The 17500-nt window shown below is 48.6% G+C and overlaps 1 protein-coding gene across 14 annotated transcripts in view; it reads left to right on the plus strand.

Moving 5' to 3' along the window:
* Positions 1-17500, plus strand: part of Zan (zonadhesin) — a 112040-nt gene that overhangs the window by 41035 nt on the left and 53505 nt on the right. For all 14 annotated transcript variants that reach the window (XR_010056383.1, XR_010056382.1, XR_005491878.2 and 11 more), the window contains 11 exon segments: positions 4018-4223; positions 4741-4882; positions 6501-6757; positions 6847-7011; positions 7591-7715; positions 8638-8936; positions 13849-14066; positions 14405-14546; positions 14938-15155; positions 15807-15933; positions 16301-16518. Coding sequence is in view for 9 of the 14 variants with exons in the window: in NM_001107134.2 (NP_001100604.2) it covers positions 4018-4223; positions 4741-4882; positions 6501-6757; positions 6847-7011; positions 7591-7715; positions 8638-8936; positions 13849-14066; positions 14405-14546; positions 14938-15155; positions 15807-15933; positions 16301-16518 (2117 nt within the window). In the remaining 5 variants the exon portion in view is untranslated.

Genomic DNA, 17500 nt, shown 5'->3' on the forward strand with positions numbered 1-17500 from the left:
TCCCAAAGCTAAGTTCCTCAGTCTGCACACCCACCCCTCCGAGAGCTCGCTCTCCCCTTCCTCATCCTGCTTCTTCCCTCTTGCCGCTGTCCTCGGTTTGCTTGAGAGTGGCCGGAGCCTCTTTTGCTCCTGTTCTGGTTGCTGCTGTTGTTTTGGGGCAGGATCTCAGGCTCTCCTGTAACCCAGGCTGGCCTCAAACTTGCTGTGTAGGTCAGGAAAGCAGGATTACAGGATTCCATCTCATTTTTATCTCATCAAAAATTTGCCCTAGTGTCTAGTTATTGTCCCCTTTCCCCCAGGCCACTTAAAAATTATTTTCAATCAATTAATTAATCTTAAGACAGTGTCTCACGATGTAATCCTGGCCGCCTGGAACTGGTTGGACTCAAATTCGAAGAGGTCGGCCTGCCTCTGCCTCCTGAGTGCTGGGATTAACGTTATGAGCCACCTTCCTGGCCAGAAGCAGGCCTTAAACAGTTTTAAATGTATTTTGTTTTCTGTTTGGATTGCTTGTTTTTTGCTGCATGTGAATTCGTGTGCGGTGTGCATGTATGTGGCTATGCCACCCTTTTCTCTTTTTGACATGTGTGCATGTATGTATAAGCCAGGGAGTGCCCGTGGAGGTCAGAGGGCAACTTGCAGGAGTTGCTTCTCTCCTTCCACCATGAGGGTCCTCAGGAGCAAACTCAGGTGAACAGATTATCAGCGAGCATATTTACCCTGTGATCCATTCCTGCGTATTCATTTTCATGTGTGTGGTTGACCCTCGGGTATCTTCTTTGATTTCTTTCCACTTTATTTGCTGAGGTGGGATCTCTCTGTACACCTGAAGCTCTTTGGCGGACTAGCCTAGCTAGCCAGCTTGCCCTTGAGAACCCCGTCTCAGCCTCCTGAGTTGTGGGATTACAGGTAGACGACCAGGAGCTTTTATGTAGGATCTGGGGATCTGAATTCTGGTCCTCACAGTCACTTGGCAAACTACCTGTTGGGCCACCTCCCCGATCGCGTTTGTTTGGTTTTTGAGGCAAACCCTTACTAAGTAGCCAAAATCAGTCTTGACCTCTCTGCGCACTCTACGGTGTCCTCAAACAGCATCTTGATTGCTGGGATTTGAGACCTACACCCTTCCTTTTCCATCACTGTAGTCATAAGGATCAAGTCCAAGGCTCTGTGTATGCTGCGCAGACCCACCATCATGTAGTTAAAACCCATTTTAGACATCTGGGGAAGACAGTATGGCAGCTTCTAAATAATTAAGTAGATTAATCTTCTGACCTACAATCCTGTCCTGCATGCGTGCAGAAAATAGTAACTCATCTGCGCCGAAATCCATACACTTTCCAGAACTTACTGTAATAAAAGTTTTCAAGTGCTTCAACCCCCACTTCTAGCCCACTGTCTAAAGGTAGGGGAGAAAAGATGGTGAATAGGACAGGAGGATGTGGACCTTAGAAGTAGCTCTTGGTGGCGATTCCAATCTCCGTGGCCAGGATACCAGCAGTCCAGTTGAGTAGTGTCACCCACCAACAGATCAGGTCATCAAACATGAATCAGCAGCGATGGCACAAATCGGAGGAAACAGCAGGTCTCTGCTGAATTGGCATGAGCCAGCAGGAGTGAGCAGAACCAGTCAAAATTCAAGGAGACGTTCTCTACCATGTCTCTCTCAATGAAATGATGGTCTGTGAAGACAGGAGACTAGCAAAACGTCGCATGGCTAGCTATGCAAGTGCCCTGTAACTGTTCATTGCGTCCAACTTACACCCTCTTCAAACATCACAGGTCCTCTCATGGGCCTTGCTTTAGGAAAACATTACATGAGTCTGCATCATATGACACAACCAAAACTTTCCACTTCACAAAAGTCTGCACAAACATCCTTCGTCACAGCCAACCAGGGGATGGAAGTCTGGGCTACAAGGGCCAACCTGTAACCTGTACTTGGGAGGCATTGGTGGGAGGAAGGACAGCTGGAGGCCTGGCTGTCTGATCTTGCAAGGCCTCACTAAGAAGAAAAAAGATTGGAAACAATTCAAAAGTCACATAATTAAGCAACTATGAAAAGAAACTCGGAAGCCACAAAGGATCATATGTGATACCATTTGTATAAACCATTTTGGACATTTTTTAAGTATACAAAAATTAAGTGGTAAGAAGGCCATTCACTTTACAACCACCAAACCCCTATGACCATCTGTCACCTGAACTTTTTCTTCCCCAGCGGAAACTCTGACCTATTAACTCTCCATCCCACATACACCCCCTCCTCAGTCCTGACTCTATGAACTCAACTTCCTGTAAGAATTGGCATAGTGAGAGATACCTGAAATCCTAGCCCTTGGGAGGCAGGAGGATCAGGAATTCAAGGTCAAACTGGGTACATAAGGGGTTCCAGGCCATCCAGGACTGCATAGTCTGTGTCTGTGTCTGTGTCTGTGTCTGTGTCTGTGTCTGTGTCTGTGTCTGTGTCTGTGTCTGTGTCTGTGTCTGTGTCTGTGTCTGTGTCTGTGTCTGTCTGTGTGTGTGTGTGTCTGTGTGTGTGCGTGTGTGTGTGTGTGTCTGTGTGTGTGTGTCTGTGTCTGTGTCTGTGTCTGTGACTGTGTCTGTGACTGTGTCTGTGTCTGTGACTGTGACTGTGACTGTGTCTGTGACTGTGACTGTGTCTGTGTCTGTGTCTGTGTGTGTGTCTGTGTCTGTGTCTGTGACTGTGTCTGTGACTGTGACTGTGTCTGTGTCTGTGTCTGTGTCTGTGTGTGTGTCTGTGTCTGTGTGTGTGTGTCTGTGTCTGTGTGTGTGTCTGTGTGTCTGTGTGTGTGTGTGTCTGTGTCTGTGTCTGTCTGTAACTGTGACTGTGTCTGTGACTGTGTCTGTGACTGTGTCTGTGTCTGTGACTGTGTCTGTGTCTGTGACTGTGACTGTGATTGTGTCTGTGTGTGTGTCTGTGTGTGTGTCTGTGTGTGTGTCTGTGTGTGTGTCTGTGTGTGTGTCTGTGTGTGTGTCTGTGTCTGTGACTGTGACTGTGTCTGTGTCTGTGTCTGTGACTGTGACTGTGACTGTGACTGTGTCTGTCTGTGTCTGTGTCTGTGTCTGTGTTTGTCTATGTCTGTGTCTGTCTGTGTCTGTGACTGTGACTGTGTCTGTCTGTGTCTGTGACTGTGTCTGTGTCTGTCTGTGTCTGTGTCTGTGTGTCTGTGTCTGTATCTGTGACTGTGTCTGTGTCTGTGTCTATGTCTGTGTGTCTGTGTCTGTATCTGTCTCTCTGTGTGTGTCTCTGCCTCTCTCTCTCTCTCTCTTTCTCTCTCTCTCTCAAAAAAAAAAAAAAGTGGACAGCACCTAAGAAATCGACACCTGAGGTTAGGTGTCATTTTAATATTTTTAAAACAATGATACTTTTTTAAACAATGATACTTTTAATATAGGTGGGACTTTAATCTCCTTGCACATACGTACACGCATCCCTACATGTATCCACACACATGTGAAGATGTGCACACAAAGAATCATATAGAATTCGTCCTGCGATAACCAGCTGCTTTCACATAGCATGACTTCCCAGGTTCATCCATATTGGAGTCCATACCAGGTCATTCTTCATTTTGGAGAAATGAAGACAGGGTTTCATAAATCTCACGCTGGCCTTGAACTCATGTCTTCCTGCACCGGCCTCCTGAGCTCTGGGATTATAGGTGTACCTTGCTAGGCTATACAATAATTCACTGTAGAGCCATGACAGCCGAGTGTGGTAGTTTGTACTTGTAAGCCCAGCAATCAGGAGGCTGTGTGAGGAGGATTGAGTTTGAAGCCATCAGTAAAACCCTGTACTGATCAAGTAGCTAATCAATAAATGAACTAGAGTATGGCGGCACATGCCTATAGTCCCAGAACTGGTAAGATGAAGACAGGAGGTTCAAGAGTTCAAGGTCATACTTGACTACATAACAAACTCAAGTCTAGCCTGGGCTACCTGAGACCTTCCCAGGAACTTTCTGCCTTCCTTAACATTTGTGTCCTTTTTAGCTCTGAGGTGCCCACCCAGGAGCAACTACAGCCCATGTGCCAACTCCTGCCCAGCCACCTGCCTTACCCTAAGCATCCCAAAGGACTGTCCAACACTGCCCTGTGTCGAGGGCTGTGAATGCGAGAGAGGCCACATCCTGAGTGGAACCACCTGTGTGCCCCTCAGAGAGTGTGGCTGCAGTGACCAGGATGGCTCCTATCACCTGGTGAGAGGCCTGGTGGCAGGGGATGCTCTTCCTTTCTGGCTTCATGTAGGCTGGATGGGGGGGGGGTGGGGGGTGGGCTTGGAATTCAAGAAGCGGTGGGGCAGGCCAGAGCCCGGGGTGGGGCTTGGGGGTGAGGACAAAGGCTAGATGCTGAGAAGCTGAGAAAAATTCAAGATCAAGACCCGGGTGTGATGGTGCCTGTTAATAATCTCAGCCCTTGGAAGACTGAGGCAGAAGGCCCATGAGCTCACGGGCAGCCTGGGCTACATAGTAAGAGCCTGTCTCAAAGAAAAGATGGATGGATGGATGGATGGGGGAAAATGGCCATGGGGGAGAAAGGAATGGAAGGGAGGGGAGGAAAGAGAAAGGAGAAGGGAAGGAGGGAGGGGAGGACGGGAGAAAGATGGGGGAAGAGAAGGGACCAAATGCAGTTACCCTTCTGGGTTGGGGAGGGCTCCACCCATCTCCAGTTTCCAAGTTTCCTATTGGCTCTGCTGATGATGGCCATGCCCCACAGTTGGGGGAGAGCTGGTACACAGAGAAGACCTGCACCACCCTCTGCACGTGCTCCGTTCCCAGCAACATCACCTGCAGCCCAACATCCTGTAAGGCCAACCACGTGTGTTTGCGCCAGGATGGGCTGCTGCGCTGTGCTGCAGGTAAGCGGGGCCATGCTGCCAGGAATGTCCCTTCAGTCCTGAGGAGCAGCCCCCCAAGTCCTCTCACCTCCCCCTGACACGCCCTGTTGTGCTGGAGTCTGGCCTTACCTGAAGGACTTGTGGCAGAACTCAAATTACAATGCCCTTACTTCCCACCCTAGCCTGGTCTTGAACTTCTGATCTTCGTGTGTCTCGTTCCTAAGTTGGGATCACAGGCATGTATCACCACACGTAGCTCTTTCTTTAATGTTTTTTTTTTTAATTCTTTTTTTTTTATTTATTTTTTTATTTTTTATTAACTTGAGTATTTCTTATATACATTTCGAGTGTTATTCCCTTTCCCGGTTTCCGGGCAAACATCCCCCTCCCCCCTCCCCTTCCTTATGGGTGTTCCCCTCCCAACCCTCCCCCCATTGCCGCCCTCCCCCCATAGACTAGTTCACTGGGGGTTCAGTCTTAGCAGGACCCAGGGCTTCCCCTTCCACTGGTGCTCTTACTAGGATATTCATTGCTACCTATGGGGTCAGAGTCCAGGGTCAGTCCATGTATAGTCTTTAGGTAGTGGCTTAGTCCCTGGAAGCTCTGATTGCTTGGCATTGTTGTACTTTTGGGGTCTCGAGCCCCTTCAAGCTCTTCCAGTTCTTTCTCTGATTCCTTCAATAGGGGACCTATTCTCAGTTCAGTGGTTTGCTGCTGGCATTCGCCTCTGTATTTGCTGTATTCTGGCTGTGTCTCTCAGGAGTCTTTAATGTTTTAAAAAGTATATTTAGTTATTTATTTTGTGTGGGGAGGTGGGAATGTATGGGAGCCAAAGGACAACTTACGGGAGTCAGTTCTCTTCTTCCACCAAGTGAGATCTGGGAATCAAACTCAGGTCTTCAGGCTTGGCTGTAAGTTCCCTTACCTGTTCACCAGTCTCACTGGCCTTGCCCCTGCTCTTCCACAGTATGTTTTAATTCCTAGCTGGGTGAGTCACACCCTATCCTGCCCTCAAGCCTTATGCCAAAAGGTCCTTGGACTTTGATTCCTCCCTCCCTCCCTCCTTCCCTCCCTCCCTTCCTTCCTTCCCTCCTTCCCTCCCTCCCTCCTTCCCTTCCTTCCCTCCCTTCCTCCCTCCTTCCCTCCCTTTCTTCTTCCTTCCCTTCCTTCCCTCCCTTCCTCCCTCCTTCCCTCCCTTTCTTCTTCCTTCCCTTCCTTCCTTCCCTCCCTCCCTCTCTTCCTTCTTTCCTTCCTTCCTTCCCTCCCTCCCTCTCTTCCTTCTTTCCTTCCTTCCTTCCCTCCCTCTCTCCCTTCTTTCCTTCCCTCCCTCCCTCTCTTCCTTCTTTCCTTCCTTCCTTCCTTTGTTTTTGTTTTTCAAGACAGGGTTTCTGTGTAGCCCTGGCTGTTCTGGAACTCACTCTATAGACCAGGCTGGCCTTGAACTCAGTGATCGCCTGCCTCTGCCTCTACCTCCTGAGTGTTGAGATCAAAGTTGTGCACCACCACCACACAACCACCACTTGGCTTAAATGTGTCCTTCTCTTTCTTGGGTCTCTCTGGCCTGGACTAGGCAGAGAGAAGGTTGGACTGTGTTCCTATGGGCCTTGGCATGATTCCTCAGCCACCTCTTTCTCCACAGAGGTGGGAGAGTGTCACATCTCAGAGGATTCCCAGATCGTGAGCTTTGATGATCATAGCCATCCTATCCAAGAGGCGTGTACTTACATCTTGGTCAAAGTGTGCCACCCCAGCATGAACCTGCCTTTCTTCACGATCAGTGCCAAGATTGACATGATCGCCAACAGCCACGAGACTTTCCGTGCCTATCAGCTGTATATTGACATCTTCAACTTCCACATCACTCTTCAGAAAAACCATTTAGTCCTCATAAGCTTGGTACTAATCCTGGAGGGGAAAGAAGAGTGAACGCTGGGAGGAGGGCCTCTGGTTCCCACATCTATTCATGGTTCTATCTTCCTCTTCAGATCAATGACTCAATGATCACCCTTCCTGCCACCACCCAGATCCCAGGACTCAGTGTCATGACTGAAGGCGTCTATACCATTGTCACAATTAAGGATGAAATTCTAGTCAAGTTTGAGAGCAATAATTTCTTAGTTATCAAAATTCCTGCAACCTCTAATGGGAAGGTTAGAAGGCTGTGGGCTGGGGAGGTGGGTTTGGGGTGTAGAAAGGCATACCATTCTTAACATATCGAAGATTCATTCCCTAGCATAGAGGAAGGAAACAGAATGTTCATTCTATGTAAGGATGGCAAACATGTATGGATGAAAAATGCCTTAGAACTTGGTATGCTGGTACCTGCCTCTGATCTGGCAAGCTCCAGGCTGCCGAGAGAGATGGTGTCTCAGAAACTAATGGCTTAGGTTCGATTGCTTTCAAGAGTGCCTACCTACTACCCAGGAAGCCTGGGTTCCATCCCCGGCAGTGCATAAACTGTGTGTAGTGGTGCAAGCCTATGATCCCTGCCCTTAGGAGCTGGAGGCAGAAAGATCAATAATTTAAGGTCATCCTCAGCTACACATCAAGTTTGGGGCCAACTACAGAAAACCCTGTTTCCAAAGAAAAAAATTAAAAAGGCAGAGAAGGTCATAGCCTAGTTACTTCAGGCACCTGTCTGAGGCCCTAGGTTTCTCCTGAACACCAAGAAGTGTGTTCCAAAAAAGTGTTCCATGGCACTGAAAAGCCACTCCCGTCTGCCCGCCTAGGTCTGCGGTGTGTGTGGCAATTTCAACGGTGAAGAAGAGGATGAACTCATGACACCCAGTGATGAGTTGGCTGAGAATGAGCAGGAGTTCATGGAGAGCTGGAAAGATAAGAACATTGACCCAAAGTAATGGCCCTCTAAGTCCGTCCATCCTTCCCTCCTCCCCTTCTCCCTTCCCCTCCTCCTTTCCTTCTGTTCCTTTCTCCCTCCCTTCTTCACATCCACTCTTCCAGGACACTGTCACTGTGTATCTCTGGCTGGCCCGGAACCTAATAGATTCACCAGGTTATCCTTGAACTCACCAATGTCCTCTTGTTTGCCTCTGCGGTCTGGGATTGCAAGTATGCAGCACCACACCTAGTGCCTTCCTTATTTCTTTTCTCCTTCCTTCCTTTCTCTCTTTCTTCCTTCCTTCCCTCCCTCCATCCCTCCCTTCCTCCTCCTCCCCCTCTTCTTCCTCCTCCTCCTCTTCCTCTTCCTCCTCCTCCTCCTCCTCCTCCCCCTCTTCTTCCTCCTCCTCCTCCTCCTCCTCCTCCTCCTCCTCCTCCTCCTCCTCCTCCTCCTCTTCTTTTTGTAGGATAGTGGACCTCAAACATTCCAGGCGAGGGCCCTAACCTGCAACTATATTCCCAACTTCCATTTTATTTTATTCATCGTTATCGTGTACATATGGTGTATGTGTGAGTATGGGCTCAAAAGTGCCATGATGCTCATGGGGAGTCTTGTACTTACACCTGCTGAGCTATTCACCATCACCTTTCGTGTGTGTGCGTGTGTGTGTGCGTGTGTGTGCCTGTGTGTGTGTGTGTGTAGGTCAGAGGACAATTTGCATGAGTCTGTTCTCTCCCTCTTCATTATGTAGGTTCCAGGTCAAATTCAGGTCCTGAGACTTAGTGGCACGTGCTTTACTTGCTGGCCTATCTCACCAGCCCCAACTTTGAACTTCTGATCCCCCAGCCTCCCACTGGCAAGCACTGGGACAGCGGGCAGGGACAGCAGGCATGTACCGCCAACCCAGCTCTGCTGAACCATTGCTCTCCCATTCCAGCTGCCAGAAAATAGAAGAACAGAGCGTCCATGTGGAACAGCAGGAGGTCATGCATGGGAAGTGCAGGCCCATAGACTTTGAGCAAGCCCAGGCGAACTGTCAAACCGCCCTCCAGAGTCCCGCCTGGGCCCACTGTTCTTCCCGGGTACCCACCAAGCCCTTCTTGCTGAAGTGCATGAACAGCTTCTGTGAATTCGGAGAACTCTTCCGTGCTCTTTGTGATTCTCTGCAGTCTTTCGAAGATTCCTGCCGGAACCAGGGGCTCGAGCCACCTATCTGGAGGAACAGCAGCTTTTGCCGTGAGTGCCTTGAGGTTACCCCATAGCTACGCTGAAACCACACTGTTCCTCAATTTCTCTCTAGCTTAAGCTGGCTTCAAAAGCGTGGTCTTCCTGCCTCTGCCTCCTGAACACTGGGGTAATAGGTGTGTTCCGCTATACCCTAAAAAGGTGTGTGTGTGTGTGTGTGTGTGTGTGAGAGAGAGAGAGAGAGAGAGAGAGAGAGATGTGTGTGAGAGAGGTGTGTGTGTGTGAGAGAGAGAGAGAGAGGGGTGTGTGTGTGAGAAAGAGAGGTGTGTGTGAGAGAGAGAGAGAGAGAGAGAGAGAGAGAAAGAGAGGTGTGTGTGTATGTGTGTGTGTGTGTGTGAGAGAGAGAGAGAGAGAGAGAGAGATGTGTGTGTGAGAGAAAGAGAGGTGTGTGTGTGTGAGAGAGAGAGAGAGAGAGAGAGGGGTGTGTGTGTGTGTGTGTGAGAGAGAGAGAGAGAGAGAGAGAGAGAGAGAGAGAGAAAGAGAGGTGTGTGTGTATGTGTGTGAGAGAGAGGGGTGTGTGTGTGGAGAGAGAAAAGAGAGGTGTGTGTGTGTGTGAGAGAGAGAGAGATGTGTGTGTGAGAAAGAGAGGTGTGTGTGTGTGAGAGAGAGATGTGTGTGAAAGAGAGAGAGAGAAAGGTGTGTGAGTGTGTGTGTGTGTGTGAGAGAGAGAGAGAGAAAGGGGTGTGTGTGTGTTTGTGAGAGAGAGAGAAAGAGAGAGAAATGTGGGTGTGAGAGAGAGAAAGAGAGGTGTGTGTGTGTGAGAGAGAGAGGTAGGTGTGAGTGTGTGTGTGTGAGAGAGAGAGAGGAGAGAGAGAGAGGGAGAGAGAGATGTGTGTGTGTGAGAGAGAGAGAGAAAGAGAGGTGTGTGTGTGTGTGAGAGGGAGAGAGGTGTGTGTGTGTGAGAGAGAGAGGAGAGAGAGAGAGGGAGAGAGAGATGTGTGTGTGTGAGAGAGAGAGAAAGAGAGGTGTGTGTGTGTGTGAGAGGGAGAGAGGTGTGTGTGTGTGAGAGAGAGAGAAAGGTGTGTGTGTGAGTGTGTGTGTGTGTGAGAGAGAGAGAGAAAGGGGTGTGTGTGTGTTTGTGAGAGAGAGAGAAATGTGTTGTGTGTGAGAGAGAGAGGTAAGTGTGAGTGTGTGTGTGAGAGAGAGAGAAAGGGGTGTGTGTGTTTGTGAGAGAGAGAGAAAGAAAGAGAGAGAGAGAGGGAGAGGGAGGGAAGAGGAGGGGAGGGAGGGAAGGAAGAGGAGAGAGGGAGGGAGGGAAGAGGGGGAGGGGAGGGCGCATATGCATGTGTCTGTGCATATGGAGACTAGAAGCCAATGTCAATGTGCTATTCTTCAGTACAGCCATCTCCATTATATATGATTCATATATGATTTCAGGGCTGACCAATTGGTAACGGATCATCAGTTGGGGGTTCATTTGTGGAGCTAATTATCATTATCATGGAGATAAGCATCATGACTGCAGCCTCCCCGTTGTTTCCAGGAGATACAATCTCACAGCAGATTCCCTGGCGCTCGGACTCTTAGGCTCCTTCCGTCCCCTCTTCTGCAGTGTTCCCGAGCCTTGGTTGTAGGCGTTTCGACGCAGATTTATTAGAGGGGGTCTAAGCAGTTGTTTTACACTTGGACCTCTCTTGATTATTTGTGATGGTCTCCATCTGTTGCAAAGAGAAGTTTCTAGGCTGAGGGTGAGAGCTATACTTTTTTTTTTTTTTTTTTTTTTGGTTCTTTTTTTTTTCGGAGCTGGGGACCGAACCCAGGGCCTTGCGCTTCCTAGGTAAGCGCTCTACCACTGAGCTAAATCCTCAGCCCCAAGAGAGCTATACTTATCTGTGGATAAAGGATACGTAGTTAGAATGCAGCTCAAAATTATTCCGGTTTAGTGAAGTGGTGGAGTCTTCATTAAGATCCATGACCCCGGGTTAGGTTCCCCGTACCAGGCGCTCGTTCCCTCTTGCTGAGCGGGCCTTACGTGCAACTAGACAGCTTTTGGTTATTGCCAAGATATGAGTACCAGCATCGGACCCGAGGGGCTATCTTACCACGCTTGCTGTTGTGACGCATAGGGGTCCCAGCTGGGTAGGACAAGTGGTTGTTTCTTTCCTTCCTTTGAAATCTGCACAGCACCTCCTGGAACCATGAAAACCAGTCCTCGGGGCAAGGCTTTCAGATAGGATCCAGCTCAGATCCTTCAGTGTCTGTGTCCTCAGCAAACGGAATCTACCTTCACGTTTGGAGGGCACTCACGGCTCCATTGTGTTGGGCATTTTTTTGGACTTCCATGACCATCTACGTTTGGGTTTTATTGCTGCGAAGAGACACCATGGCCAAGGCAACACCTATAAAGGAAAACATTTCATTGAGCCTGGCTTACAGTTTCATAGGTTCAGTCCATCATCACGGTGAGAAGCAAGGAGTCATGGCCGACAGACTTAGTGCTAGAGGAGCCAAGAGTTCTACATCTTAAGCCAAAGGCAGCCAGGAGGAGACTCTTCCTCAGACACCTGTGGAGGAGGCTCTGATCCCACTGGGCAGACTTGAGCATATGAATGGGACCTCAAAGCCCCACCTCCACAGTAACACACTTTCTCTAACGAGGCCACACCTCCTCCAACAAGGCCACACCTCTTCCAACAAGGCCACACCTCCTAATAGTGCCATTTCCCATGGGCCAGGCATATATAAACCACCACACTGACCAACAACTCCAAAGGGGTTTCTCACACCTGATACTGAGGGTTTTGTTAGTCTTGCTCTGTAGGTGCTTTGCCAACCTAGGTGACATCACTTCATTTAAACTGCATATGTATGCACATACACTTACATGCATTATATGTAATATTTCTTCTTCTTCTTCTTCTTCTTCTTCTTCTTCTTCTTCTTCTTCTTCTTCTTCTTCTTCTTCTTCTTCTTCTTCTTCTTCTTCTTCTTCTTCTTTCAAAACAAAGTCTCCCTGTGTGGCTTTGGCTGTCCTGGAACTCACTCTGTAGACCGGACTAGCCGCAAACTCATAGAAATCCACCTGCCTCTGCTTCCCAAGTGTTGGGATCAAAGGCATGTCCTACCACTGCCTGGCTGGCTTGTTGTTGTTGTTGTTGTTGGTGGTGGTGGTGGTATTTTGGGGTATTTGTGGAGGTGTAGGCATCCTTTGGTGTGTATTCTACGTCCCCAAAGCTGGCTCTGCTCCTGTCAGGTACCAGGTGCTAATAGTTCTTCAGCTAGGGTAGGAGCTCATTCATGGTTCCCTTCTCCATGCTGAGATTTTGTTGAACTTGAACTTGTGCAAGTCTCGTGCGTGTTGTCACAACCACTGTGAGTCGATGTATGCGAATGCCTTGTTGCGTCTGGAAAAATACTGTTTCCTTATAGCCATCCACCCAGACTGGCCTCAGACTTCCATGGGAGCCAAACATGACCTTGCACTTCTGATCCTCCAAATACCAGTGGGTCTTTTTTAAGTTGTATAACTTTAAAAAAAAGAGGGGGGGGCTGGAGAGATGGCTCAGTAGGCACTGTTAGGATCTTTACGGTTGTGTGACCCTCACCATAAACCAAGAGCCTTTAAATTTTTAAAGGGGGGACTGGAAAGATGACTCAGCACTTTTTGCAGAGGTCCCAACATCCACATCAGATGGCTCCCAAACCCCTGTAACTCCACCTCCAGGGGATCTAATCCCTTCTTCTGGCCTCCGTGGGCTCCCTTACACACATGACACAGCAAACCCACACACAAGTATGCATGCACACACATGCACACACATATACACATAATGTAAAACAAGGAATAATGAAAACTTTTTTGCATTATTATTGTTATTATTGTTGTTGTTGTTGTTGCTGTTGTTGTTAATTTAGTTGTCCCTTCATATCAGCGGGGTTCTGACTGGGTCCAGGAACCACAAAGGTAGCAACATCCGAGGATGTCTATGTCCCTTTCATAAAGTGACATAGAGTCTTTTCAGTACCCATGTACAACCTCCAATATACTTCCAACCACCTCGATGGCTTCTGATATATAACAGGGTGTGCATGCTAAGTCAGCCAGGCCAGGAGGATAGCACAGTGGTAGAATGACTGCCTAGAATCCCTCATGATGGGCTGGGGAAAGAGCCAGTTAGTTAACTGAGGGATAACCGATGCGAACAGCGTATGGCTCGCTCTGCCCGCCCATGAATGCAGTGTGTACTCCATTGAGTGCAGCGTGTACTGCATTTGCCCACTCTCTATTTTGCGTTATTACATCTATTTGTTTATTATCTGTGCACGTGCATGCGAGAGCATGCGTACATACGTGCAAGCGTGTAGCCACAGGCATGCAGCAATCAGAAGACAGCTTTGGAGAGTTAGTTCGCTCTTTTCGCTGTGTGGATCTCAGAAATTCAATTCAGGTCATCAGACTTGACAGCAAACACCTTTACCTGCTGGGACATCTGTTGAGCCCTGTCTCTCTACATTGTTAAAACTTACTTGTATAGCCAAGGATAGCCTTGGTTCTTGGATCCTTCTGCTCTGTCCCCTGAGTGTTGGAGTTTAGCTCTTTCCCTTAAAGACCATTTTAAATTCTCAACAGTTTCCCTCACTGCCATGTGGCCACATTATACCTAGTGCTCAACTGTATGTCCTATACTTATCGACTGAAGACATGAAGGGCATTTTGCTATATGGGCTAACCTGGATAGGTTTCCCACATAAATTTAAAAGAATGTTGTTTGTTTGTTTGTTTACTTTCTCATTTATTTCTTCGGGGCTATACCCACAGCCCATACTCAGCCAAAGTTGAATGAATAATAATAAAATGGGAGTCAAGTTATGTTGATTGAACCTGCCCTGATTTCTGCAGCCTTTGCTTCCTCGGGCCCCTTCTGACCCCTGTAACTTATGCCAGTCTCCCTCTAATCCATAGCTCTGGAGTGCCCAGCTCACAGTCACTACACAAACTGCCTCCCTTCCTGTCTACCTTCCTGCTTGGACCCAGACAGCCGCTGTGAGGGCTCTGGCCACAAAGTCCCTGCCACCTGCAAGGAGGGTTGCATCTGTCAACCTGACTATGTGCTGAATAATGACAAGTGTGTGCTCAAATCTCAATGTGGCTGCAGAGATGGTAAAGGTGTCTTCACCCCGGTGAGTGGGAGGAGAAAGTGGGATTGGGGGTCACTTTTTCCTTTCCATTGCTTCTCTCAATCTGGAATGAACTTGTCTGGACCAATGGCTTTGGAGTATGAAAATTGGTCAGAGCCTGGCACAGGCTCCGATTAGTGCACTACCTCTGAACTATGTCCCCAGTCACTTGATGGGGGACTGTACACAGGAGCTCTTTTCTGAACACCACCTCCAGCCCCCACCTCCCATCTTGGTTTATTGACTCAGTGGAGGTGAAACCTGCATACAGACAGGAAGGCTGTCTTTCCAGAAGTATCTCCCTCCCACTTACTATATTTCCCTTCACATGGCTTCTGCAGGAAGGGAAGAACTGGATCTCCAATAGCTGTACCCAGAACTGTGTCTGCATTGGAGGGACCATTGAGTGCCAGAATTTCCAGTGTCCCTTGGGGGCTCAGTGCAGGGACAATGAAGATGGCAGCAGTACCTGTGTCAAAATCAGTAAGGGGCCATGGAGAAGGTGGAGAGGGTGTGCTTATTTCTGGAGGGACCGGTGGCAAGACAAGAAGGTCCTTTAGTCCCCTGGCCTAAGAGGTGGAGGATAGGAGGTACCACAGTGCAGAGGGGTTCTGGGAAAGCATGGCTGGGCTGTGTTCCTTTGCAATTTAAGTCTTTTAATTCAAGTTAGTCTCCCACGTTCCCTTGGGAGATCCATCTTCTTCTTTTCTAAGGTTGTGGCACCAAGTGCACACTCGGTTAACAGCTGCTGGCAGTAACAGAATGAACGTAGTCTCGGCTTCTTGTCACTCAAGCCCAGCCTGATTTCTGTAGTTTCTGCTTTGTCCAGCCCCTCTGAACCTCTCCAGTAACCTGCCTCTCCTCCTCCCTGTAGGTGTTCAGTGCCCGGTCCACAGCATCTACACCAAATGCCTTCCCCCCTGTCCTCCTACCTGCTCCAACCCAGATGGCCACTGTGAGGCCACAAGCCCCGACATCCCTGCCATTTGCAGAGAAGGCTGCCTCTGCCAGACTGGCTTTGTATCTGATAACGACAAGTGTGTGCCCGCAACTGAGTGTGCCTGCAAAGACACCCAGCGTGGCTTCATCTTGGTGAGTGGGCGTGGAGAGTAGGTTTTGGGTCCCCTTCCTCCTTCCCTCTGCTTGTCTCTGCTTGGGATGCTCCTGTCCTTATGGCTATCTCTGGAATGTGAGGACAGCTTAGGGCCTGGTACACAGCAGACACATGCTCTGGGGATGAGCTTTAGCCCAGTATATCACTATGGGATTCTAGGCAAGCCTTCTAACCCTGAACCATGCAGCACTCTCTGTCTGATGTGATTCTGGGCTAACAATGTACTTCTTAGCCACACCCCATGATGCTCCATAAAGGCTTTTTGTCTACGGCCCCATTAAAAAACAACAGATACGGAGCTGGAGGGATGGCTCAGGGGTTAAGAGCACCGGCTGCTCTTCCAGAGGTCCCGAGTTCAATTCCCAGCAACCACATGGTGGCTCACAACCATCTGTAACGGGATCTGATGCTTCCTTCTGGTGTGTCTGAAGACAGCGACAGTGTGCTCACATACATAAATAAATCTTTTTTAAAAACAACAGATATTTTGTACTGGTACTTGGTTGGCTGAGTAGATATGGAACTCAAAGACAGGGAGCATACAGAAACCCTTGAGACATGAGGCTAGCCCGATTCTTGAGAGCATCCCCTCAGTGTACACCTCCTTTCTTATCCCCTGACTTCTGTAGGCAGGCAAGACTTGGATCTCCGAAGACTGTACGCAGAGCTGTACCTGCGTGAAAGGGACCTTGAGGTGCCGGGATTTTCACTGTCCCTCAGGGACTTACTGCAGGAACAGTACCTGTGTCAAAATCTGTAAGGGAGCTGTGGGCAGGGTGGGGAGGGTGTGCTCAAGGCAGGAAAAGTCAGAGGCAGGGCAAGAGGATCTGGGCCCTCTGGGCCTAAAGCTGAGGGCTAAGAGATACCCTAGTTAGGAAACCCTCTGGTGACTCATGTTTAGCTAAATCTGTTCCCAACGCTAGACTCTAAATGGTTACTCTCCCACATTCTTTCTCCTTTCTTCCCTATGTCTTGGCACAGAATCCACTGTCAGTAAGTGTTTGCTGAATGCACAGTGAAAGGGGAGAAGCCCCAAGATCTGTTATTCTACCCGGCTTGGTTTCTGTATTCTACAGGGCACCTCTACTCTCTCCACTAACCCCCTTCTCCTTGAACCCCATAGTTCTGCAGTGCCCGGCCCACAGCCAGTTCACAGACTGCCTTCCCCCCTGTCATCCTTCCTGCTCTGATCCCGAAGGCCACTGTGAGGGCATCAACACCAAAGGCCCCTCTCACTGCAAAGAGGGCTGCGTGTGTCAATCTGGCTATGTGCTACAAGACGACAAGTGTGTGCTCAAAATCGAGTGTGGCTGCCGAGACACGCAGGGTGGCTTCATTCTTGTGAGTTGGTGTAGAAAGTGGGTTTGAGAGTGCTTGGTGGGTCACTCTCTTGTGCGTATTGATCAGGGTTCTCTAAGTGACAGCGGGTGGAATGACTATGTATAGAAAGGGGATTTATTAGAGTGACTTACACACTGTGGTCCAGCTAATCCAGCAATGGCTGTCTACAAATGGGAGGTCCAAGAATCTAGTAGTTGTTCAGTCCATGAAGCTAGATCTCTTGGGCATATACTGGGCTTTAATATATTCCAGAATCTCAAAGAAGTAGGCTTTAATACCAGTGAAGGAATGGATTTGCTAGAGAGAGCACGCATACAAAGAGAGAGAAAACTCTGCAGTGCCCTTATGTAGACTGCCAGTACAAGGTATGGTGCCTATTAAAGGTGAATCTTCGGGGTTGGGGATTTAGCTCAGTGGTAGAGCGCTTGCCTAGCAAGCGCAAGGCCCTGGGTTCGGTCCCCAGCTCTGAAAAAAAGAAAAAAAAAAAAAGGTGAATCTTCTTACCTCAAAGATCCAGATTAGAAGTCGGTCTTCCCTCTTCAAATGATTTGATTAAGAAAGGAAATCACTCATAGGTGTGTCCAGCCTTTTGGTTTTTAGTTCATTCCAGATGTAATCAGGTTGGCAACCAAGAATAGCCATCAACTATAGTGCAACTAAGATGACCTGGGGTTCAAATTACCACAACCCACAAAAACTATTGTAGTGGTTCGGTACTCACAGTGCTAGTCTTGTGGAGAGCAGCGCATGTGTATATGTATGCATGCATGCATGTATTATGTGTGTATGCACGCATGCATGTATTATGTGTGTGCATGCATGCATGTGCTATGTGTGTATGCATGCATGTGTATTATGTATGTGTGCATGTATGTATGTGCGCGTGTATGCATGCATGTGTGTATACATGCATGTTGTATGCATGTATGTATGCATGTATGTATGTATTTCTTTAAATAGGTTTGGTGGCTCTAACAGTGAG

Source organism: Rattus norvegicus, chromosome 12, assembly GCF_036323735.1.
Source record: "Rattus norvegicus strain BN/NHsdMcwi chromosome 12, GRCr8, whole genome shotgun sequence".
In the NCBI taxonomy this organism is placed as follows: domain Eukaryota; kingdom Metazoa; phylum Chordata; class Mammalia; order Rodentia; family Muridae; genus Rattus; species Rattus norvegicus.